This window comes from Formica exsecta, unplaced genomic scaffold (assembly GCF_003651465.1).
Source record: "Formica exsecta isolate Colony F162 unplaced genomic scaffold, ASM365146v1 scaffold3, whole genome shotgun sequence".
Taxonomy (NCBI): Eukaryota; Metazoa; Arthropoda; class Insecta; order Hymenoptera; family Formicidae; genus Formica; species Formica exsecta.
In genome coordinates this window covers 77330-104146 of record NW_021850256.1, presented here as the reverse complement: position 1 = coordinate 104146, position 26817 = coordinate 77330, and the positions used below count along the sequence as shown (strand labels likewise).

Genomic DNA, 26817 nt, shown 5'->3' with positions numbered 1-26817 from the left:
AATCGGATTAGAAACGAAAACTTGTAGTCGAGAGAAAATATAAAATTAAACATATTAAGAATAATTTTTTGAGAGGCGCGATCACAAGAAAATTAATAAAATAGATTGAAGCAAAAGTATAATTATTGTATAAAATTCTATTATAATTATCAATTAAAGATTAAGAAAATATTAATAGGAGCGATATGCAGTAATATTTAATATAATCTGCCATTCATTACTGTATTATCCTCTCTTTGCTATAACTATGTCGCATTTCTGTTGCCACTTCAAAGGTGACATTTCGCAAGTAGCAGAGCGTGCCGTTTCATCATTCTGCTCACGTTTCTTCGCGACATAAAGCCAGTCGTTCATCCGAAAGGCAAACACCAGTGGCGACGCACTGGTATGCTATGGGAGATATATAATCATCGTCATAAATTCATCATCATCACCATCATCGTCAAGGTGCCCAAAGTGTAATCATTCATTAGCTTGCGCGGTTCGCTGTTGGTGCATCAAGGCTGTCATGCCTCGCGAAAAGACGAATTCCATTGGGGGTGGTTGAGGTAGCGGAGAATGAAGAAAAGGGAGGAGCAGAGACAGAGAGACAGAGAGAGGGAGAGGAATGCACTTTGTATTCCGACATCGCTGGGTGCATATCGTTATATACGAGCAGGAAGCAAGCAGGTTGCTTGTGTTATTGCAAGAATTGTTCCTTCCGCTACATTAATCTCTTGAAGCTTTTTCATCGCATTATAAATCTTTCTAAATGATGTAGTGACTGTTTCGAAAACGACTAAAATATTTTCCCTTACATTATATATTTCAGAGACTTTAATATGATTATTTTTATATAAATCAATTTATAATTCGATTAAAAAGATTTTAAAAATAAATAAATCTCTCTAAACAAATGATATGTCAACAATTTTAGGCAGTGGTACGTGTCCATCGAGCATGCGGACAAAAGATCATTTGATTTAATCATTTTGGGACATTTTTAAAATCAGATACGGCAACGTGAAACGCAAACCGCGCTCACCGGAATGTAAAAGAGACCGCGAGAAGATCTGATACGAGACACTGTGAAAGACTGTGCCGCGATGTCATCGAGTGGTGAATTTTCGACTCTGTCGAGCGGTGAGGCAACCGGAACCGGCGAGGACTCGTTGCCGAGCTCGAGAGAGGCGACCGCCGAGGCCGCAGGTTCCGGCGGCGGCTTCGTGCCGTTGCGCGAGTTCCTGGACAGATTCTCACTGCCAAGAGTGGTCAGGGTCGAAGGTGCCGGTGGAAGACCGATACTGCTGTACAAGCAACAGCAGAAATCACTCAGAGTCACAGCTACGCTGCTGATGCATCGTTACCGTCACGACGTCAAAGTGGGACCGGAAATAGTCATCCCGGAAGGCTATCCCGGTAAGTACAGCTTTCGATATTATGCTCTATATTTGCTTATACTCTTGCGTTTATTCTTCTAAGTAAATTTAGTAAGATATGAAATTTGACAAAGATTATTTCCAAGCAAACATTCCACATATAAAATTGACTTAAAATATATGTGCGTAATAATTTTGTGGAAAAAAAATATATTTTTAATAATTATTATTTCTCTCGTTTTCTCTATTAATCATAAAATTTCTAAAAGACAAATTTTTATTTGTTAATAAAGATATTGTAAAAATAAAATTTAATATTTTATACTTCTAAAATAGATGATTAAAAAAGATAAATTTTTAATAAAAAACACAATTAACAAATTGCACAAAGCCGCATATGGAATTAATTACCCATCGCATTCCAGTCTTTGACTCGACGTATCGATCACGTCGTGCACGATGATCGATTATGCTCGCGGAATTGTATCGGAAATTCGATCTGGAATTAAAACGATTGCGGTGCGTTGCGTAAGAATATACGTGTACGCAGCGTTACAATCGATGGATTAATTGGAAAGAGATTTCTCCACCAACAACTGTAAGAGATTTAGAAACGTTTTTTTTTTCTTCCCATTTAAATCTAAAAATATTATTTGTGATATATTCGTTTAACCATGCCGATTTATTCTACATTGATCGCAATCAAAAGATAACGAAAATTCCAAATTGTATTTTCTATTATTTATTTTGCGGCTCGAATATCGCTTACGACATCGACGAGATTTTCTCGGAGATTGAGGAAGCGAACAATGCATGCGCGAGTTGGAGTTTATTTATCCACGCCTAGCTGAGTACATATGTAACCAGGTTGTAGTAGGTACAGTGGTGATTTAACCTAAGCCCACGAAAAGAAAGTAATAAATGGTTGTGGGTGGCAGTGGCGGTTTAACAATGAAAGTAAATTTGTACTCTGAAAGACAGAGAACGAAGTAAACCGCACTCAAGTTTGATCAACCGCGAAATGAGTCGCAAAGATACGATATAAAATCAAGAAAAAAAGGATTTAAAATATTTAAAAATAATAATTTTTTCCAAGGAAATATTAAGAAAACGCGAAAGATTTATTTCTAAGCTGATAGATATTTCATCATAAACGATTTGCAAAGTGCAACGACGATGCGGCGTCGTGATGATCTAGCAAGGATCATTCGTCAGATATTACTCAACGCGCAGGAAAACACGATCTCCCGTAAGCTGCATAGAAATGTTTCAATTTCCTCGATACGTTGCATGTATCTATACACGTTGTTGCATCTGCCACAACGATTTCTCACGACCGTACTCGCGCTCGCGAGCGTGTCAGCGTGCTTTCTCGGCGTCGGTTCGTAGCTCTCGCTGGCAAGGAATAGGAACGAACGAGCAAAGCGAGTGTCGGCCTATAAATAGTAAAGGAAAGTATGAGGTAACGCAGTAGAGCGTGCCGCGAATTATAATTTAATATCGTCCTAGTAATACTTTAAGAGTGTCTACGCGCTCGCAGAAATATACGAATCTCGTGATGATTCCTCACGCTGACCAACGAAATAGACAGCACAACAAAGAAAGAAAATCTAATCTTGATCCGCGCGAAAAGAGAAAGAGAAAAACGCGCGATAGGAGAGACGAGCAATATTATTATTCAGTTACGTTCAGCGCGGGTAGGTGGTCAGTGACATACGGCCGTGAATAATACCCCGCTTATGCATTAGCATAACGCTGACTTTTTTTCAATGAAGCTGCATGAATTACAAATGCACAAACGTCGGACTGGCGTGGGACGAAATTACGTCGTCGAACGCGAGGATTCACGTTCGCGCGAGAGAATAAAGATTGAAATACTATTATGTAAAAACGATCAGATAATAAATAAAACGATAGAAAAAAAATGTCAAATATTGCAAGATGCACTAAGTAATAATGAAATAATCCGAACAGTTATATCCTTATCTCAATTGCTGTAATATCCATCATAATTAATATTCGATATATATAAGATTTTTGTTTTATATTTTATCTGGAACATTTTGTGACTTTTTATATAAAGTTTTTTCTTTTTAAATTTGAAATTCTATCTCATTTCGTAATATTCCCCGCGTTGATCATGTGTTCAGTTACAATTGCTCGCTAACGAAGTCCGCTCCTAATCCCGATGCAACCCCGTCTGTTGCACGTTATCTTCTATTCATGTTAAGGTATTGGTCAATGCGTTGGGCGGATTAATCGTTAGATAACCATGAACGCTTAATCGTGCGCGGATTACACGAAAGTATAATCAGTTGCATGAGAATGATTTTTCTTGAAAACTAAACCTACAAGTTTTGAATTTGCAACTCGCAAGGTATTTCTTGCTGACAGAGCACGATCTCCACTCCGCAAGGATTTAATTTCCTTCTACTTTATTTATTATTAAAATAGCCCCAACTTTATATCTATCATTTTATACAAGTTTTCTCTTATACAAATATTTATTTACTTTCAATCACATGTTTGTATATTTTATCATGAGCGCCGATGTAGTAGAAATGAATGAATAGAATGATCAATTTCCATGTTTCCGTCTAGCATCGCACACATACGCTGACCTTTCCTTACGTTTCACCAAAGTGCATGTCGCTTCTCGCATGTTAGACTTTGATAATGAGTGTTTACGTATATGAGAGAAGATACCAGTTGATGTAAACAATAAATTCAACATTACGCCTCCTTCATTCAGCCATCGTTCTGTTATTATTGAAATTTACACAAGTCGCATAATGTTGCCGCAACATCTGGTTGTACTTGGCGCAACTTTATTAGTGCTTTTTGAGAATTGGATTTCCCCGAGGAGAGTCACACCACGACTGGACCCCTTTGACCTTTCGCTCAGAATCGTTTTCTTTCACGTTGTGCCGGATCGAGTTGTCTATCTACTGTTTATAGACTTGACTTTATGCGCTCGGATTCGCGTAAAAGTCGCTCGACGGAAAGAGGAAAAGGGACGTATCTTTACGGCCGCGCAAATATGCTGTGAAAGCATGCTCGTGACTTCGTCGAGACGTGGGAGTGCCGCTTCAAAAAAACTATTGGATCGGCTACAGTTCCGGTGGTGATCCGAACGAAATTACGATGATTTTATCGGTCAAACTTATAATACAATATCTCTTTTTCTTGTGAAAAAATTTGAATCGATTTTCTCTTCCTTCCGATCGTCTCAAGCGAATGAAACGGCAAGATTGCTTCGTTAAATATCTCGAGATTTTAATATTTGATTTTATTAGAGCAAACTCGATAATTTCTCACGACCGGTAATAAAAGTGAGCAAATTGTAATGCAAAAATGTAACTTTCTTTCTAAGTTTCATGTGATAATATATTCATATAAAATCAATCATGCATAAATAATAAAAACATTCATTTACATATGATATATAATTTAAATTTATTTTTTTAATAATTTTTCACATTGCGCCTTTTTTCCCATAAATTTTCATCAGATGACTTTACGTTTGAATACTTTAATAACGCAGAACGCATTAACGAGTTTACGCAGCTCGAAGCCACCTTTGCATGATAATTAAACGCGTCTCGATAAGTAATAAAGAAAGATATGCTCCATCGCCAATCGCAAAACGCTAGAAATAGTTCATAGTACTCTTGGTCGAGGATCATTCATCATGAACGGCGATTACATGCACCCTTGCACAGCCTCGAGCGCGATTTAAGTCACTCGGAGTGTCGGAGTTCAGTAGTGGGTGAAGAAGAATGCTGAATGTTAAACGCTGTCGGGCGGAAGTGGCGATCGCGCCATTTCTATGCATAACCCGTTGATTTACAACCAGAAATACGTTGCGCGCGCGCGATTACACGGCCTGTTCCGTGGATCTCGAATCCGTTGTTTGTTGCATATCTCGCGCTGCTCTCTCATCTATACGTCTTTCATGCACTTCTAGATTTACATAAATCACGAAAACGCAAAGGAGATGCGAAATCGAAACTTCAGCACTGACGGTATTAAGCGCGAAAGGCGTATTTCGTGCCTTTTACGATCGCGAACTGCGTAAAATTCTTCTCGACACGAAGACGATCGCTTCTCCGGCGACGCAAGCTGCAAGAAAGCCGCCGGAATAACGTGGCATCTGGCAGCATGGAAAACACGTTTTATAGCGAAAATAAAATCGAAGCGTTTCAAATTTTATTTCTGTTGTATATATAAAAATAATGATCAGGTTATATATGTATATATAAAATGTGTATATATATATAAATAACCGATTGAAATCCGCGAAATAATATGCATTCGCATATATAACAAAGATTCTAATTGCGAAATTCATTAATGAAGCGTTAATCGTTCAATGCTGCATCTATAAACTCGCCATTTCAAGTTCCATCGGGTTTAAATGGTCGATATTGCATGCGACTAAACGTACACGTGGCGAGAGTAACCGCCATGATTTTTTGTCAATTAGCGCGTATTAATGGATAGCGAGGAATACAAACTTCCGCAATTGCTAGGTATCGCGACGAGATTATAGTGGCTGTGAAAAACTCAACGGCGCATTAATTTTCGTTTACCTACATCTCACATTAGTGTCCTTTGATAACAGTCTCGCGGCTATTGAGAATACTCGTTTTCACGGTCTTTGCGCGAATGATACGGGAAACGAAATATCGTGTCAACCGCGTGGGTCTTCCGTACGATATAAACTATTGTAATTTGCATTATTAAAACTCGCAAAAGAACTGGAATTTAAAAAATCATTCGAAAAAAGAAATAATAGAGTATACGAAATATATGAATGTATAATTAATTTAATTGTATCTTTTTCACTTTTGACTTTCGATTTTATTTCAACAATCTTTTTTATACGAAGTTTTTATCTTGTTCACCAACATAATCGCATGCGTTTTGTCTCCTTAAATATCGGATACGATTGTAAATCGAATAGCGAAAAATTCAAACGCGGGTTAATTGTCGCTTACGTATATTTCGCATTAGTCGTACTCCGATAAGCACTTTGCGCGCAATCTCGTCTCACAATATGCATTCGAACGGAGAAGAGCTTTTAGAATACAATCTATATAGGATCTTCTAAGCGGAGCTTCTAAGCGTTATCTCGACCTGGATATCTCGCGGGCGTGTTACCTCGTTAAAAGACAATGCGCGTCCGTGGCTCTGTGCCCACTTTGATTCGCCGACACTCTCGCGTTTGCAATTGTATTATTCCACACAGAATATAACTTTAATTTTTTCAGCAATTAATTGCGCTTTTGATACTTACGAATCAAAAGATAAAGGAAATTGCGGACAAAAGTTTTTTGACGTGCAACGTATTTTTTATTATCCGATTCCGAGAGAGAGAGAATATCACTGACTTCTTTATAGTTTTTCACAAACGATTTAGCATCGCTGATATCCGCAAATTATTCCGATATCTTTTCTAACGATATACCTTTGCCAGGCGGTCGACACCGCGGACGGTTTATGCGCGATTGCGTGTTCACAGATTATAGTTTTAATTGCCCTAATCGTTGTCCGTGAAGATAGCACTTTAATGCCTCCGTTGCATTTTATGACATTTAGTTAGCCACAATTTGTAAGACTCGGACACATGCAGGCTTAAATATATTCTTGTTATTATTTACTCGTAATCCGTTCGCCGTTTTATTATCTCACGAGATGTATGATTTTAATCACGCAGTCGGATATATTCATCCATAGCGTCATCACGATTATACGACGTAACAGCTTTGAAATGCGTCTTAGATATCGGGACAGAGTTCAAGGTACAAGTGTAAACACCGGTTTGAAAAGAGATAGGCGTGTAGTAAGTCCGTTTGAACGTATATGTAATGCATAAGTCGAGAATCACGTTATTAAGAAAATCGAGCGGTAATTCTTAGAACGTATAATACCTACGCGTGAGTTGAGCCTTGAAACACATTCCGCGATTGATTAATGTATTAATGTACTCATTGTTTCTATCCATTTATAATAAAAAATTTTACTGTGATATTTGAATAAAAAACCACTAATCACATATATAATACTTTTCAAACCTAATCGAAGCCATTTCAAAAATTGAATTTTCGAATAAATCTTTCCTTCAAGCTGCTTAATTCGTGTTGTCATCATGTTTTCGTCTTCCTACGAGACGTTAGCGTAAAAATTTTGAAGATGAATAGCCGTATTCTTCGTCGACACAAAAGCCGTCTTTTATGCTGCACTCTTTATGCAAAGGCGCGAAAAGAAGCTTTCCTACATACAAGGATTCTCATATACAAGCGGCACTAAATTAGCACGACACGGTACGCGCGCTAATATCGAGTCTGTGTTCATCGTTCGGTAAATAAATTACTGTGTCGAGCAGACAGGAGGCACGGCAATGCGTTATGCAACACGACGAATCATTCCGATTTCTTAGAATTTTATAATTTGTGCGGCTCATGCCTTGGACCCTCTCAGCGACTTGCCTTTCATAACCGATTTTAATATAGCCACACCCATAAAATTTCGATGAACCAACCCTATCGTCTCATCAGTATACGAGACCGATTTTCGACACCGGGAACGACAGAGTCTTTCGCAATAATAATTTTCGATCAATACCGTGAAGTTTATGAAGCTATCTACCTGGATTCGACGACCGCGCAGATCTCGTTTAAGTTGAAAATCAATAAGTAGGTTACGATTCGTATTCGATTAAGAAAATTTTTTCCTGGAAAGAAAAATGTAAAAAGAAAGTTTTTCTTGCTCAAGGCTTTACAAAGGAAAACCTGTCTTGATCTTGAATGATCGTCGAAAGCCCGTGTTTTTCATTAACTAAATATTCATTCCGAGACATGATAACACATATTCGCCGGGCGCAATAAATCTGCCTCCCTTCTCGTTACGAGGAATGTGTATTTGTAACGAGTGCTCCCGAAGGAACGATTAAATCTTAGCTTCCGGCGATGAAGTACTCAACCGCGACTTCATATCACGTGTTCTTACTGTGAAATTAGAGCGATCTTCCTCGCAGCAGGAAGAAGAATCAAAGTAGAGATCCTGTTAACCCCACGTGCATCCCGCAGATTGCTACTCTAGCGAGAAGGCCTTCACCATTACAAACGGGGCCCCGGTTTAGAAAAATTACGAGTGCACGCGTCGGCTGTAATCCAGAAATAATTCTCGATCCTTCACGATGTTGCGTTCTTCGTACAACATTTTATCCCTTAATATCATTTTATCCTTTTGCGAAATACAAGCTTCCCGCGAGGAGATCAAATTAGAGGATTTCAAGACGTCTAAATTCCACGTATTGCTTCATATATTCGAATTATTTAATTTAAATTTGTTTCGTAAATAATGAATTTAAATGTATTTTACATCTCTTCCCTTGAATTATTTAAATTAATGTATGAATTTACTAAAATGCACATAGACATAGTTTATAACGCAATATAAAAATATTGTATTTAAAAGAAATGTGTTACGATTAAATTAATATAACATTTAATCCTTTTTCCGCGCGTGAGTGTGTGTGTGCCATCAAAATTATTCGAAAAAGTGCTATCAAGCGTGAAGTCGACGTTACCCCTGCAATCGAAGCACAGTTCCCGCATGAGCATTCGCTCGTAAATACATGTTCCGCGAACTGCGCTAATATTCCAGATACAAGGCCTCAGTGAAATGACTAGCGCATAATTTCTGTCGAGAGAGCGGAGAAAAAAAAGAACGTTATAGACCTCCGCGCGCGCGCGTGATAACACACATCTCGGTAAAGAGAAAGAGAGAGAGAGAGAGAGAGAAGCGCGGCTTGGAAAATCGCGGTTCCTGTTAACCCCATGCGCGCGCGTGTACATCATCCCGAGATTGCTACCCTTACGCGAGCGCATATTCGCGATTCCGCCACGGAGCGGAGAGCCCCGCTCTTTCTCGCTGGCTCACGAAGACACACACTGTAATCCCGGGATAATTCTCGACGTATCCGCGTTATATAGCCGCGGTATTCGCCGCAGATGTAAATACCCGCGGGGCAGCCGGGAGCCCCGCAGGTATTAAACATACGTTCCCCGGGTACTCGACAAATTGCTCGCATGAACCAGAATAATTAGCATCCCTAGCCTCCGGTGGTGTATGCCTACTCGCGTTGCGCTCCTTTGTCCTTCTCTCTCACTATCTCGTTTTCCTCGTCTTCCTCGCGTATTCTTTTCTTCTCTCTCCCTTCCCCATATCTCTTCAGCAACTCTAGCGCTTGAATCAGGCTTGCACGTTCTGGGGAATGCCCAGAACAGAACGAGCGTGTCTCTCCTTCTCTCGCTCATCGATGCGGCGGTTATTTCTCTCTCTCTCTTCGTCCGTCTCATTGTGAAGATACACCACGTTCCGTGGTTGCGTTTAATCAACCCCGCTGACTTGATGCGCGCCATACTGTCCGGCCTCTGCCGTGCGCGTCGGCCGATGCGGCTGCTTAAGAATGTAATTTAATATGCGACGTTACACACCGCGGGCCCCGCCGTGTCATATTTATAGGTATTTATGCATCAGCTTCGCGAGCACGTTTGTGCCGCGCGCAGTGCGCATGGTACGCGCACAGTCCGCGAGCCCATTGAAATTATCTCCCGAAGAGAGAGGAGGAGGAAGGTATTGCACCGTGCGCGCGTATTCACAATACTCGTACTCTCTCGAGCGTACGTGGGAGGAATTTATCGTTATTTATCGCCGGTTAAAACCCTACGCACCGCGCCGATTCTCTCTTTGTGACGCTTCGCGCAACTCGACGCGACGAGAAAAAAAGAAAGAAAGAGAGAAAGAGAGAAAGAGAGAAAGAGAGAGAGAGAGAGAGAGAGAGAGAGAGAGAGAGAAACTCTGCCGCTGCACCTGCTGTTAACATAATTTATTCCAACCCGTCGCTCGCTGCGCTCATCAACCTTATACATCAATCTCAAAAATGTGTTATTTTTTAGCAGAATCAAGTCGCGATGCCTTTTACTCTCGATTTCGCTTCGTTTATATATATATATATACGTAGCGCTAAAGAAATCTTAGAAGACTGACATTGAAAATTAACATATAAAATGATAGACATTGCGAGTCACATTCTCTATAAACGTAGCATCAATATATCGTATAATTTTGATTATGTCTATATCATTTAATATTAATTATTATATCTTCAGGATATATGCACTAAAAATCTGCCGTAATAACCAGAATTTTATCTTGAGATTAAATGAGATTAAATGTATTAAAATTTATCTAAAAATCTATATAATAAAATATAACATGTAATAAATCTCTAGTTAAAGTGTTGAACGATTTTTTACCTATCTTTTCACAACTTTATCTATTATATCTAATACACAGAACTGTGATTTATTACTTCCCAAGTTATAAATAAAAAGACATTGTAATATAAGCGGAGTATTTCATCATAATATAATATACAATTTAATAATCTAATATACAATTTAATAATCTAATATATATAGAAACTAATATCACGATGCATTTAACGACATTCAGATCTCACTTTGACATGGTAGAATGGAAATCTAATTTTTATAGCCGCATATATCAAGCCATACCTATATCTTGATCGACACACGTGCATGAAAATGAGGATGCAATCACGGCGCAATTACGTGCATCTTATGATGCACCATGACGCGGTGTCAGGTCGTAAGAGATACGAGCACGAGGTCTCGCTATTATTATAACCATTCCCTTTTCTGGGACGGCGGGGGCGCGAACGTATATCGGCATCGATACATTATGTAAGAGCTTTTTTCTCGATTAAACAATTCCCCCTCCCTCCCTCTAGCATTGATCGACGTGGGCGTTAAGAGAGACACGTGCTGCCGACATGTTGCCTCATGTGAATACTAATATAAGTCTTGTGGAGAGGACCACCCTGACAAAATTATTCGAAAATATTTCTCACGATATAAACATGATAATTTATTCAGATTAAATTTTTTTTTCATTTTTTGAGAATAGATTAAATTTATTTGATTATAATCTCGTTTATAAATACTCGTTGAAATACTATATATGAGAATGAGTAAGATCGCTAAGCTCACGATATCGTTTCAATGCCGCCGTATGTTATTTATGAAGTAACCTGTTTATGTCGTGTGTATGTAACAAACACCTTTCGCGCAGAAACACGCGGACGCGTCGCGAGGAATATAATTTTCCGCATTTTCCGCGCATTTTCCTCAGCGCCGGGCAGATTCACGGCGACGACGCGTCGCCGCCGCCGCCGGCGAAACGCCCTAATGATGCGCTATGCATGCGCGTGTGCATTCATCGTAGTCCTGATCCTGTACACAGTGTGTAATATCATCGAAGTGTCGAACCGTGGCGAATAGTATCGCTAGCGCTAAGAGAATCCTTCCCGTTAGTTAACTCGCGTGTCCACTTTACTCTCAGAGATGCTTGATAGTACAACTACAGGTATGGAAATGAAAACGTTTATCAATTGCCAGATTAGAGATCTCTATCATATTCGTAATCATTTCTAGGAAACGTTAACAATTTTCCAACATTTCTAGTATTGTGAAAAATTATAAAAGATATTATAGAATGAGTATTTTTTATGTATGAAATTTCTTACTATCTACGATTTTATTTACAACCTGTATTTTATTTTAAAAAAATGATAAAATAAAAGATAGCCTATTATGAGCTAACCCATGATTGACTGTTTCTCGAAGCTATCTGCAATCCATGTCTTACTCCAGAAAAAAAAGACTCCCTGTCTATGGTAGACAATAAACACTCGAGGATATTGTTACTACTCGCTTGCCAAAAGGCAAGGATAGGCAATTTATAGTTAACGTCAGCAGCGAAGGAAAAGGCGCGGCGAGACGCGCGCAGAGGACGTTCGATTCGAGGTCGAGATTGCCGGCTAAGCCTTGAGGCGCGATCGTAACTCATAATTGATGAGCGGCGCGTCGAGGATCCAGATCTCCGTGGATCGACGTTGCCCAGAAAAAGTCGCCTGGGCTGAGAATAGCGCGCGTGCCCCCTCGCCCATGATGACTTTATAATGTCGTATCGAGGCGGCCCCGGGCAATTATTATCCGTTTCGGTCCGCACTTTTCCGCATCGACGTGGACGGCAATGCTCGCGGCGGCGGCCTTAATTACAAGGATACCACGAGACAGAGAGAGGGAGACCCCGCGCGCGAAGTCTCGAGCGCATATTGTCGTTACATCGCGGAGGGATTACGTTGCAAATCCGCGGTACGTCGATCCCGCCGGAGAGAGATCCGCCGTCAGTCGTAAACACGGCTGCGTTACTGCAGTCGTAAAAAGGATACGATCGAGAACGTAAGTTTCGTCGTTTCTCGCCGGTCGTAATTCTCGAGATTTCCGATGAATCGCTATAAAACAAAATCTTATCGCTCTATCGCCCCGGCAAGAACCGCGAATTGTCTGTCTCTCTTGGGATTATTATCCTGAAGTCGAAAATCGATGGATAAAGAATATTCTTCACGTATTTCTTCATCCATCCTTCTCCGATTATATATACGTGTGTGCATATATATACTTGACTCTTATTATTTATTATTAAATCTATGAAGAGGAATTTTCTCGCGATTCCATAATATGAGAGAATTTCAAGAGAGAATTTTAGAATAGATCGTTTTCCGATTTTTTCGTAAACACGTAAAACTGTTTGAGCACCTGCAGCTTCACCGATGACAATATCGCGAAGCTATCGCGAAATGTATTTAAGAATCATATATACGTATACGTACGGAGGAAAATAATATTACGCCTCTTCTCCTTTTCTCTTGCGTGGGACGTATAGGTATAGCAACACGGTTGCATAAAATCGCCAGCGGTCTTATCTCGCGCTAGCACCTTGTCTTGTCGGTCGGACTATTGAAATTTTCAATGCGGCCTATTCGTAGAATCAAACGTCGTGCGTAGGTTTACATCTTTTTCTGGCTTTGCCGGCCCCATATTATCATATCATGCAACGTTAATCATTAATATTAATCTATAGTTATTATATTGGCTGAGAAAGAAAAGAAATATCACACTCGAACTTTATCTATCGCGAATAATCGATTAGAAAAAAAATAGATCGAAAGTATTCTCGAATTGCACTAAACTCTTGCGTAATTAAGTAAAATAATTGTCGCACTTTACGTGGAAATTTAAGATTCTGATTGCAAATTTTCATATTACTGAATGTATCCGATATCACCCGGATTCGATTTAATCTTCCTACTGTGCAATCGTGCTCATGATAACTGATAAGGATAGTCGCTTCTTTGGAATTCCAAGATAGTTCGATAAATTACTTCGAGATATCAAGAATAATTAAAACCCTACTGTGGTATGCACAGAGAATCATTTGTCAATTAATTCAGGAAGCGTGAGCCTCTGCGTCGAGAAGCGAACGACGTTGTTACCTGTTATCAGTATAAGGTTCAACAGCATTATACTTTGTGTACTGCTGCGCGCAATCAGGAAGGATCAAGATTGCTACTATCTTTAACTCCTCTCGACTTATCAAGAAAAGCGGCGAAATAAAACAGTCATTAACGTGATTAACTTAATGTGATCATTCATGTGGAGAAACTTATATGTATAAGAAATTCTACCCTTACAATGGATTCAAAGAGTTGATCAAAAATAATTTTTAAATTGTGTAATTACAAATTTAAAATTAATTTTAGATTTGTAATTAAACTATTTAAAATTAATTTTAAATTAAAAGTTAAATACAATTTTTTAATTTTACAATTATTAATTGTATTAGATCGCATTGTGTATTGCCTTATTTAATAATATTAATTATCTCATATGCTGGTCGAATGAAAAATAATGATTTTCCGATTGAGGTGTTTTCGAAATCGCCCGAGATCGCATTCGAGACTCGCGGCGGATGAGAAGAGAATCAACTTTATTTCGTTTATTCAGGTTCAACGGTACCGGAACATACGTACGACTTGGCATAGCGCCACGTGTAATCCGGCAGAATCAGGATCGGTTGATCGGCGCGGCTTGGCGCGGTGCGGCGCACAGTGGTCGTTCTCGAAGTCGTTGATACGAGATGAGCAGCGGTAATGCCGACTTAATGCGATCAAACGAGTCCACCACCGCTGCTACCAGGGCGCCGGTGCCCCGTATAAATGCACGTCCGTGCGATTATACCGGTGCTAGGACCGAATGAGACCGGGTACGTGTGTATACGCGATCGCGTACTTAGCGAGCCAGTCGCGGGTCCAGTGTACCGAGAGCCAACGGTGCCTCCCATCACGTAATCTGACTAATCGTTTCCGGTTTCGTCGGCGCGAACTCGCCTCCAGTATTATAGCCACGCGAGGTAATGTTAGACCATCTCCGCCCGTCCGCTAATGATACGCCTCAATCATGCATTAGACGTATAAAAGCGAATTTACACGGTTCACTTGTAACGATATCATAGCGAAAGAGTTCGACGATTCTTTATTAAATAAACAATGTTCCAGAAAGTTTCATTCGCGAAAAAAATGTGACAGTATAATATCATCCTACATTTTGTCATATAAAAATGTACAATTATATATCTAATATAAAATTGTACAGTTATAATAAATATAAATTATATGTAGCTGATTTTGATATAAGTTGAAAATCGCTTTCTACAAATTTCTCACCGTTTTTTAAGCTTATTTAATTTTTAATTGGAAAGAAATTATTCAAGTTCATAAGTTCGTGTATTTTGAATTTTTTTATGAGCCACGAGTATCTATCAAATCGTGTGAGACAGCATTAGATAATTAAACTCGGACAAACAACAAAAATTCCTATATCCATTGCACTCGCTCTTCGAATATATTTTCTCGTGAGAAATGAATTGCGTAAATTTGTCTTAACCCTCGCGGCGGGATGGATCATCCTGAAAACCTACGGCGTAGGTTAAACGGCGCGTTTAACCCCGTCTCGCAGGGGGTCTTATTCAACGTATACACATGGCGAACGAAACACTACCGTGAAAACGATCGCCCGCAGTGGTCTAACGTATTCGGAGAACGCGAAGAGACATAGCTCTCGGCGTAGCGAATAATTTTATACATCGATAAAAAGTATTACATCCATCTAACACAAGGACGCTCCAGAGTGCAAAAGGATACTTCTGTGAAATTAGAATATAAAGAATAGAAGTCAGAAAATATAAGGTACTAATTTTACATTTTTCCAATATGATAATTAGCCATAATTTTTTTTATTTCAACAAGAACAAATTTAAGTCCTAATATTTTTCAACAGATCTCTTGTGATGCTATCTAGAACTCTAAAAAAATTTTTTTAACAAGTAATTTTCCCGCAATTTTAGAAATAAAAAATTGTGAGAATTCTTTCAATTTCGATTTTATTATAATTGTTACAATACTTTCGGAGAATTATTCACAACTTTGAATAAACATTCAAACACATGTTTGAAGAACAGTGTCTCGCAACAAACACTGCAACTAAAATATTTTCCTCAAAAAATAAACGATATCTTTAGAGTTCTGGAAAAAAAGTTTTCGCAATATTTTCTAAAATATAAATTTTCAAAGTTTTTATATAGGTTAAACATTTATTATAAAGATATTGATAATTATAAAAACGAGTTTCGATTAATTTTTAATAATTTATAATCTAAGAATTACTGACCGAGAAAATTAGAATGGACGAATAAAAGAAGAAACTCTTTCGAAATACCCTCTATAATTACTGCAGAGATACATATTGAGAAGCTCGAATGCTTTTCGCTTGGCTAGCGTTCGATTCCTGATATTACGAGATTGCAAGGTCACGCTGTGCCACAGGTAATAAGGGAAATATACGGACTTGCGATTCTTTCCGGCAAACCGGTCACGAGAATCCCTGAGGGATATGCACACCGCGCATTGTGTTGCATTGTCAGAACGGTGCACGAACTCGAGTGCAGATCGGCTGCAGGAGACCACGCGCACAATCCTTCGAAAGCGAATAAAATGCAGCGGTTAAGAGCTAACAATGCTGGTAGGTATGCCAGCCATTCTATTAATCATCTTTGGTTTCGTAACTGACGAAATATACTAACGCCCGACAACCGCAAAACGATCGCGGATTTCTAACAAGCAAATGCATTAACCCTGAAGATACCGAACGTATCTTAAATCGGATATATTCGTATATTAGTCATATAAATGCTTATATAAATATCAGTATTGTGGTATCTTTTATTTCCGTATACTACATTTATTTGACGCCAGTATATTATTGAGCGGTATAGTTAAATTAATACGTCTTATCGTTTCGGCGACCGGTAGACGACTCCCGCTCCGAATCGTATTAGCGACAGGCCCAACACGCACACGCACGCGGTCGAGGCATGTCACCTGTATGTCGATCACGTGATTGAGCGCTCTCGATATTTCCAAAATCTAGATCCTACAGTATCGATGGAGATATGTATACATATTAAAAATACAATGACCCTGTACATAGGCAAACCGTTGACAAGCTGGAACGAATTTTTATATATACTTGGCGTCGCGACGCTACCGCGTCGCTTGATATACAGTTGTTACAAATAATATCAATAAATAAAATATATATAAATTCTATTTCACGTTTAATAATGTGATATAAATTAATTCAATGAGAGGATCAGAATATCTAAAAAATTATGAAAAGCGATAGAGTTAAATTTTCACACGAGATATAAATGTAATGATATTAACTTTACATTTCATATATATGTGTGTATAATGGAATAAAAGATACATAATATTTATAATTTTTTAAAATTTGATTTTTCCAAAATTTTTTGACATACTTTGATTGTATTTTTTTAATTAAAATCTAATATATTCCTCTGTATTTCGAATATACCAATGTTAATTACAATTGAATAAATAATTACGTTTCTCAATATATAGTTGTAAACGTGAAATAAAATATGAGAGAAATCATAGCATGCAAGATGTCATAGCATGCATACATGTCATGCAAGATATTCTCCGAAAGGCAGTGCAATAAAGCGAAAAGGAAAGGCGCACCAGATTAGTCAGTAGACAGTGTCGACCGGCCGGCCGGCCTGTCCGGAAGAAATCGAGAGTGGCTCCGAGAGAGCCGGGACAAGGTCGTAATCTCGTGGTTGGAAAGGAGAGAAAGCATTTAGCTCTCCCGATCCCCCGGCGACTTGACTTCTCCAAAGTATTAAACGTTGCGTAACCGCGTTCGATCATCTGACGTAACAAGGCAAACGATCGAGCAATTGGCTCTATTATTTTTATAATTTGTATCTCGCTCGACGAATTTACAAAGATCGTCAATATCGTAAAAGTGCTCGACCGCAATATGTTCGAAAAAAAATCGACGTGCCCATCGCGTCTCGCCACAATATTTTATATTTTATCAAGATACGAGTACGATAATAAGAAAGAGAGGGAACGAGAGAGAGAGAGAGAGAGAGGAAGAGGGAACTGATGGATGGTCCAGACGATTCACTCTCTCGCGCGGATGCGAGCGTGGGATGCGGAGGTTGACGACCTGGCATCGCGAGGATCCCGTCAAGGTCGCACCGAGCGGTCGAGCGTCACGAATTTCGCGCGATTATGTGAGCGTTGGCTCGTCGAACTGGGGGTGTTCAAAAAAAAAAAGTATCGATATTCAGCACTTATACTCGACCGATAATGAGGGCTAAAGCAAAAATGTGTACACTATTTCCCTAATAAAATATTAAATAATAATATTCTATAATGTTGTTCAAATATTAAATCCGTCTCTATTTCAATTGTCTCGAATTATTATAAAAAAATCTAAATTTTTCATATGGAAAATTAACATTCTATAGTAAATTAAATTTTACAAGTAATTACAAATGTATACTTTAAATTAATTGTAATAATAAAAATTAAATAGCTTGCGCCAACTAAAATAAATTTGCAATAGTTGTTCCTAAATTGATTGAAAAAAAATTGACTGAAAAGATGCGGGACACCCTGTGTGTCGACTAGCATCGCGATTGACAAATGATTGAGTCGATTCAAACGCAAATTACTACTATACGTTCTTGAAGAGCCAGGTGTCTCGAACGTGTCGGATTACGAAGGTCAGGAGCGATGATCGAACGCCAGTTACTTTGTTCAAGGTTTATTCGTTGAATAGAATCGCGAAGTATACGCTGAAACCGCGAATTGTGGTCCTGTCTTATAACACTAACCATCATTGATTGATGCATTATATCAACCCTTTCAATGTATAAATCAACATTCTCTTCTGATATTCAAAAAAGATTTTTTTCTGAAGAGTTTACAAAAAAATCGCTCAATCAAATCATCTTTAAAAAAAATTTTATTTAAATATTTCCCTCACATAATTTTTGATGTATAAATGAAAATTTCGATATATTAATCAAATATCATAGAATTGGTATAATTTTTTTCATTTAAATTTTAATTATACGAAAAAATACAAAGAATAATATATATTATCTGTCCGAAATCGTAGAAAGTTATAATCTATTAATGCGATGTTATCGTATGTAACGTATAAGAGATAAGTATTTAGTATTATTAATTAGTATTTAATCTAGTATTTGAAACAACTCTGCCTACCAAATGTACTGGCAGAAATTAATGATACAAAATTAGTTAATGATTCGATCGAAAGTTTATTCATTTCGCATTACGTCGCAGTTTCCTTCTATAAATATACAATTTAAAATTTATAACGTAAAATTTCTATCTCGTGATAAAATTTTTTCAATTAAATTAAATTAGAATTTACGAGAAATGAAATAATAATAACATATTCAGAATATATAGAATTATAACATATGTGAAAGAGAATTAAAATTATATAAATACAAAATTTATGAATTAATAAATTTCTCGTATATTATCTCTTTGTTAATTTACATAAATACTCGGAGATTTATAGTTTTATATATTTTTTTTTATATTCACTGCGACGAGATGCAGAAATGATTACATACTGCCAACTAATCTGATGCGCGCTTTTATTAAAATTTATATACATCACTTACCAACACACCTGCATCTGCCTTAATACTGTCGAGTGACCGTTCCCCTTCAAGGCAGGAAATCATGGTTGCGAAACTCCGTCGAAAATATCCAAATATATCCAGAATGTATCCGTATAATGCGTCGATAATAAGCACTCGCGACACAATTTTTATATTTTCGCATCTCGTACGAATTCGGAACTGTGCAATAATGTTTTTGTATTGTTATATATACATACACATATGCATCCAAATCTCTTGTATCTAAAGCAGTTTAACAGTGATTTTTATCCACGATGATAGAACACGATGACGCATCTGTTATACACGAGAGCCTCGAGACGCGACGATTCCAGGAAAGCGATATCAGGTGTCGCGCGCGAGGCGTCTTCCACGAAAATGATCTCGCGTCGAAAAATAATCATGGCGATTGGAAATATTACGATCGTTCGTAGCGTCGCATTTACGGTAAAAAGGCGCAATATCTTCACGACATTCGACAATTTAATTCGCACTAAATAAAGGAAGCATTAAATAAATTCAAAATTTTACGTTATTACGAAAAGAACCTGGAGCATCTCGTTGTTCCGAATTCGTGTTTCGATCGCGAAAATAAATGTAACAATATTACACTCGTTACACTACACAATTATCACATTATATGATCGTTACAGTGCACACATTCGCGATGATAAACGGTCGATACGAAATCGAAGGCCATGAGACGCGTACTTTTCTCGTGACCGCGATGACCGTGAAGGGAGGAATGGAAGCTCCGTTAATCACGTACGCCACATCGAAGTTTTCTTCACCCTTTCGTATTCACACGAAACTCGCGACTCGATCGTGGAAATGAAAACGATAGCATCCCACACATATACGAGTAATATACCGCACATTATGCCGCGATGAATACGGGTGTGACCGAAGGCAAAGGACGACGCATGATTTACGGAATAATACCTCACGCTCGCGGCGGTGTCCTAGCGCGACTGGCGTCCCTTCCCCCCTCGCCGCGTATTAACCGAAATTACTGCATGTAGGACAACGAAGCGCTGTGATTGGTCGAAACGAATGGCGCTCGCTGTCCAGCGTTCAAAGTTGAGTTCTAGGAAAAATAGACTTTCTCAGCCCGAGTTTTAACAAAAAAACGATGTAACAATTTAGATTAAATTTGCGTGAAGCTATTATATCCTTTTGCTACACTTATGCAAATCAATATTATTACCGAGATAGTATTATACATTAAAGTAAAATTGGAAAAGTAAATTAAATATTCACTCTCTTAAAAAAAAAAAAAATTAAATCGATATTCATATATATCAAAATGCTCTAAAAAAAAATCTCCAAATTATTGCTGCCTCTGTTTCATGATGTTTATGATTGCCAGCTTATGATAAAAATATAAAAGCTATAGAAATATATATATATATATATATATATTAGACAATAAACACAAGAAAAGCTTCCGTTTGTAATCTTATAATTAATTTCATTATATAGTTATTCGGTTTGGTTATTAGATTAATTAATGAAATAACTAAATAAATTTAAGTCGACGAGAAATCAAAACAATCTTTAGAATCGATATTAATAAACGCTATACACGCATTGGAAGATCTTTTTCTCAATAAAATTTTCCGTTTACCGTATGTGTAAATGGATGTCGCCATTGACATGACATTTTTCATGCAGTGGTCGTGTGAAAGCTCTCATAACAAAAACAATGTGTTCAAAAAGTGTACATAAGGAAAAATTAAAAGTGATGCAAATCAGACTGCTAAAATGTGAAATCTTTCGGATGTTCCTTCTTGTTGGAGAGTTCTTGATAGTATCGTAACATGATATCGTGACATGTGATAATTCAACAATGCATCTGTATACGAACGGCTTGTCATGTTCCTGAGAGAGACACAGAATAACATTCTTCTTCTTTTTTTCTCGCTCTCTCTTTCGCACTATCATCTTTCGCTTGCGTACCTTGCGTAGTGTACTGCGAAGTTCATAGGTTAACTAGGAAGCCGCGCTGCGTGTACATACGCATGCAAATATAATTACGCTATATGCGTGCCCTATTATGCAATCGTGTGTGCGTGAGTCGTGTCACGCATCGCGATGCGCCTACAGTTAGATCGTATTGCAATGTGCGTATATTACATACGTAAAATTGTGAAAGGAAAGTATATAATATATTACTTCGATATGATACAATATGTTGTGCACAATGATGAATAGATCAATGTCTAATCCATTTGCAAATTTCTTACGATGCTCTGCTTATTCTTAAAGCGTTCTTTGTATTTATTAGAGATATATAAATAAAAATAATATGCTAGATATCAAAAATTCAGATGCAAACAAATTTTATTTTATATTTTAAATATTCTTTTAAACGTTTCTCGAGCTTAGCAATAAATAATTCAAACAGAATTTACATAATAGCAGCAATAAGCTTAGAATAAAAACAATCAAGTGGGAAAACTGGCAGATAAGAGCCAAGGCGTGAGTATCAGTGTGTGAACTTATTATTGTTAAATTTTATTAACTAATGTACATCAAAAATGTACGTTTTGGATCATCTTCAGCATGGATATAAATATATAAAGATTAGATTAGAATTTTAAAATTTGACATATACACAACATTTGCAATTGCAGTCAAATTTCAAATTAAAATTAACAATCAAGAAGGAGACTCACTAAAACTCGCGTGGAATCTGTATAAATACGTGGACAACGTTCAAACGCCATCGCCACACGTATATCGTCGGTGGTTTACAATATAATGATGACTAATGTTGATACAGTCGATACGATGACAAAAACAACAGTCATAAAGCTGGTGATAAACAAAAGTTAAAAAACAAAAACAATGAGAGAAAGACTAATGCGGCAAGTTTAGGTAATATTTACATCCAATTCAAACTTTAAAATCAAGTTCAAATTTAAGTTATTAAATCGATCAATTTTTAAATTTATGGCAAGTTCACTATTATAGAAAAATTATGTACAAGTCACAAAAACAAGTCATACAACCAAAAATGATGGCAAAAGGCAAATGCGACAAGATTAATTAACTTTTAAATTCAAACTAAATTTTTAAATCTAAATTCAAATTTAAATATCCAAATCAATCTTTTTTTCTTTTTTAATTTTTGACAAGTTCTCTACTATTGTTAGAAATGCAAGTCTTCCACGCGGGTTTTAGTGAGCCTTCTTTTTGATTAATTTAATTTTAATTTGAAGTTTGACCAATTGTTGTGTACGTCAAGTTTTGAAGTTCCAATCTAATCTTTATATATTTATATCTCTGCTAAAAATGGACCAAAAACGGTCCGAAACGTACATTTTTAATGCATATTAGTTAATAAAATTTAACAATAATAAGTTCACGCATCGATATCCGCGCCTTGGCTTTTATCTGCTAGTTTTCCCACTTGAAAATTTAAATAGCTTTTTGCGACAAAGAGTTATTTGATTTACGGTTTAGGAAAGAAGGAAGCGCTCTTACACAATACCGTTTGAATTCCTGTATTTACCGGTATAGAACTTGTTGGAAAGTGTTTCACGGAAGCTTCTTTCGCGGTCTATCAGATTGGCAGCGGATGGATTATATGTATATACTACCTTGAGAAGAACTCGACAAGGAAAGTATTATTTGTAATACAGATTTATGTATAGCATCAATAGAAATTTACATATTGAGGTAATAAAAAAAGAGATAATAGCATATATTAAAACATTGTATATAAAAATTATTATAATGAATTCATAAAAAGTTTATAAAAAAATTACATAAATTATGCAGAAAAGATTTTATCACTTCAAAGTTAAATTTAACGTTACAATTTATTAAGAGAAGCCTGCGTGAAATTGTTATTAATCAATAATCTGTTTGCTGTCATTTTTATGTGTCATCCATCTCGTATATCACATAAACGTAAATGTCTGCAAAACTTTTAGTCGCGGAGATAATCATTATTCGTTCTCCCGATTTTTAAGAAGAGATGACGATACCTAAAATCAATTAAAAAATTTGAAAAGTTTAGCATCCTAAACATGTAAAGAGAATCAAAATTTTTAATGGATATAATCCGTCGTTCAAACATCATAACAATTATTATCTAATAATTTTGAACGTGATAACATAGCAAATACGTCCTTACTAATTTTAAATAAAAATAAATCGTTCAAGAAGATGTATAAATTGCGAAAAGTAAGAAATTTTGCAAGCGTAATCGTAAAACTTATGTCGATAAGAAGAAAGTGCGAGTATTTAGAAATTCGCTGCCTGATTTAATGCTTATGCAATCGAAAAATAACCGGTAATTGACTTGGCGAAACGGCGATAAAGAGATGCCGGGATTATTTTCTGGACACGTTCAATCTTTGCCCGCGACGGGTGGTCGTACGAAATTGATCGCGATTGACAGAGACGAACGACTTAGGAGAAAATGAAGATCAAAGTTGGACCCGTACATGGATATGTTGTCATCAAGAAGAGAAGCACCATGTGCATTCCATCATCGTGTTCGCGGAAAGAAAGTCGGGATGGTAGTACGATCGCTTCTGTAGTTGTCAATCCGAGGAAACTTTCGAGTATATCGGAGATCGACGAGCAGATTTCAACTCGATGTTTACGCTCGAACGAAGTGATATACGTTTGATATATGATATACGGTACAAAGCTCGAAGAAAATACTGACAATTGCTGGACAACGGATCAGTACTCGAAGAACGAAGAGAATTTAAAGTTCACGTATTTCCGAGAGTTTTAAAGACGAAACGAGTGAAGATGAAAGTATGGATATTCTTGATTTGAATTTCACAGAGTTAAATAATAACGGAAAAATCGGAGAGATTAACTGCAAATCTCTTGCGAAAGCGAGTTACGGTGTATGAGCATGTTTTCCAACAGAAGAGGAAAAAGATGTTTTAATGGAAATTGAAAGAAATAGGAGAAATTCGCGTATCGAGGGAAAGCTGAAAGCGAAAAGTAATGACTCCGCAGAAATTCAGCATGACGTTCCAAAAAATGCAAATGTCATACAAGATGTAATTGAAAATTCGTCGATAACGATTGAAAGTGATTAACCGCCACTCAAGCACGTCGTTTATCATCGATTCGAGAATTTTGCAGGAAAAAACTTTTGTGAAAGATGTACAAAGGGAGAAAATCGGAGCGATTGTCAATCATCAACACTTTCAATCATTTGACTGCGTCTAGCACGCAGAAATCGCAAATTCGCAAAATGTTTCTTGCCAATTGGACACCTATTTGCTCGATTCCGATAACGATCGCGTGCGAACGTTTGCCGATAAACTGTCAACGGCTACATCCTTCGCTCGGACACGATGCAAATCAGGAAAGAAGAACGCGCGCGCGCGCGCGCGCTCTCAACTCGCAAGGAGGGCCCCCCCCCTCCCTCTCTCTCTCTCTCTCTCTCTTGTGGAAAATATTATGGTACAGAGACATGCACGTAACGAGTCATATACATGCGCATAAAACTCGAAGAGAAAAAAGTCAATGATGCAGATCAGAGAGCTTTAAGGAAAAAAGCGGGAGAGAGGACGCGAGGAAGATTGTTCATATATCGGCGCAAAAAAGTCGCGCAAGGCGGTAATTTACCCGTTGATCGTTATTTATTGTGATCCTCGTGCTACGCGGGCGGACGACCGGACATTTGCATGCGAAATTGGCGATGGCATAAGGGCATGAATCTCCTCACGCACGAGCGGACGCACGAGCAAGAAAATGGGGCCTGCCTTATGCAATTGTACGTTGAACAGTGGTCAGGGATTGGCCGCGTCTCTCCGTGTTGGCACGTTGACACGTACCATTTATACCTCATCATGTCCGTGGAAGATCGGCCGCGCGAGCGAGCGGTCTGCGGTGAAAAAACGCGGGGGTCCGCCCCCCGTTTCTCCCTTCCATCCGCCGTTTTGCACGTCACTCGCGGCCAGGAACGCGGCAAATTGAAGGTGTCAGTCGTGGTGGAATATAGATCGGGGGCCCGTCCGCGTGCCCGCCGTCGAGAGCGAAGTTTCACGCCGCAAGTTAATACCGCAAGAATCTCATGTACGCGGCGGAAAATCAATCTAAATGCAGTCAAAGAGTACAATAGCATTCATCCGTTCAACGGTATATATTTTAGAAAATTAAATAAGTGCAAAATTAATGGAACTAATCTCTCTTTTCTAGAATAATGCAAAGTAAAATCTACATTTTCAACGAATTATTCAAATAGAGCCAGTAATTATTGAAACATTAGAATTTAATTGAGAAAAGAATGTAATATGTATATTATTTATATATTTATACATGTATAATAGTTTTATTTGAAATATATAATTTATATCTATAAAACAGTTGTTTATTTAAAAAAAAACAGACTCTTCAATAGAAATCTATTATGTAACATTTTATATCAATCAACAATAATTTTGTGCAATGCAACAAATATTTTTAATATAAATTTTTTTACTGCAATAAAAAATAAGATCAAATAAGATTACTATCTCATAACGCAAAATAAAATTCGCTCTGGCGATGCTTGGTAACAGGACTACAATCTTAGACAGAATTGTCGAGGTAAAGAATGAATAACGGTCGCCGCGACGGTGGTCTATCATTACTTAATCAGAGATCTGCTCCAGTTTACCAACATAGTGGCTGGCTTAACACACATCGGCAGATCGAACACGGCAGAGTGAACAAGAATCTGCAGACATGGATAATTTCATGCACCGAGTAGCGCGGTAGCAAAATAACTCAAGAGTCCCGGCGGGTCTAAACGGATTGTTCGTCGAGCGTTGTAAATCAAGAAGCACACGCGGAGTGATTATTACATGCCGCTTAAGAATGCACAAACTAACAACCGTGACGTAACACCGGGAAACGATCGAAGCGAGCGAAAATGTTAATTGCGCGACAATATTCCGCGTCGATTCTTATGAGCTCGCCCAATGCCGATCGTATCGTAGAACCTTTGTAGAAATATGTCTCTCGTTCAAGAATTAATGATCGCTCGCAGGATCGGACGCTGATTTTTTTAAATTGATATATTTCTCTCACTCTCTAGTAGAGAACCAAATCTTTCCCTCTCTTTAAGTAGATTTAAGTGGATTGCATTAAAAGAAATATATTATATATCACACATCTTAAACATACCATCTATTCAATATTCAATTTTGAAATGTTAAACTACTCTGTGTGTGTGTGTGTGTGTGTGTGTGTGTGTGTGTGTGTGTGTGTGTGTGTGTGTGTGTGTGTGTGTGTGTGTGTGTGTGTGTGTGTGTGTGTGTGTGTGTGTGTGTGTGTGTGTGTGTGTGTGTGTGTGTGTGTGTGTGTGTGTGTGTGTGTGTGTGTGTGTGTGTGTGTGTGTGTGTGTGTGTGTGTGTGTGTGTGTGTGTGTGTGTGTGTGTGTGTGTGTGTGTGTGTGTGTGTGTGTGTG

General features: G+C 37.8%; 1 protein-coding gene across 3 annotated transcripts in view; it reads left to right on the top strand.

Annotated features, from left to right (window-relative positions):
- LOC115237567 overlaps positions 1–26817 on the top strand; it is a 40035-nt gene that overhangs the window by 2129 nt on the left and 11089 nt on the right. For 2 of the 3 annotated variants that reach the window (XM_029810699.1, XM_029810697.1), the window contains one exon: positions 917–1398. In XM_029810699.1, the coding sequence (XP_029666559.1) occupies positions 1086–1398 (313 nt within the window). In that variant the 5' untranslated portion in view covers positions 917–1085. Of the gene's footprint in view, positions 1–275; positions 635–916; positions 1399–26817 lie in introns of all 3 variants that reach the window. The other variant, XM_029810698.1, reaches the window with a different exon arrangement.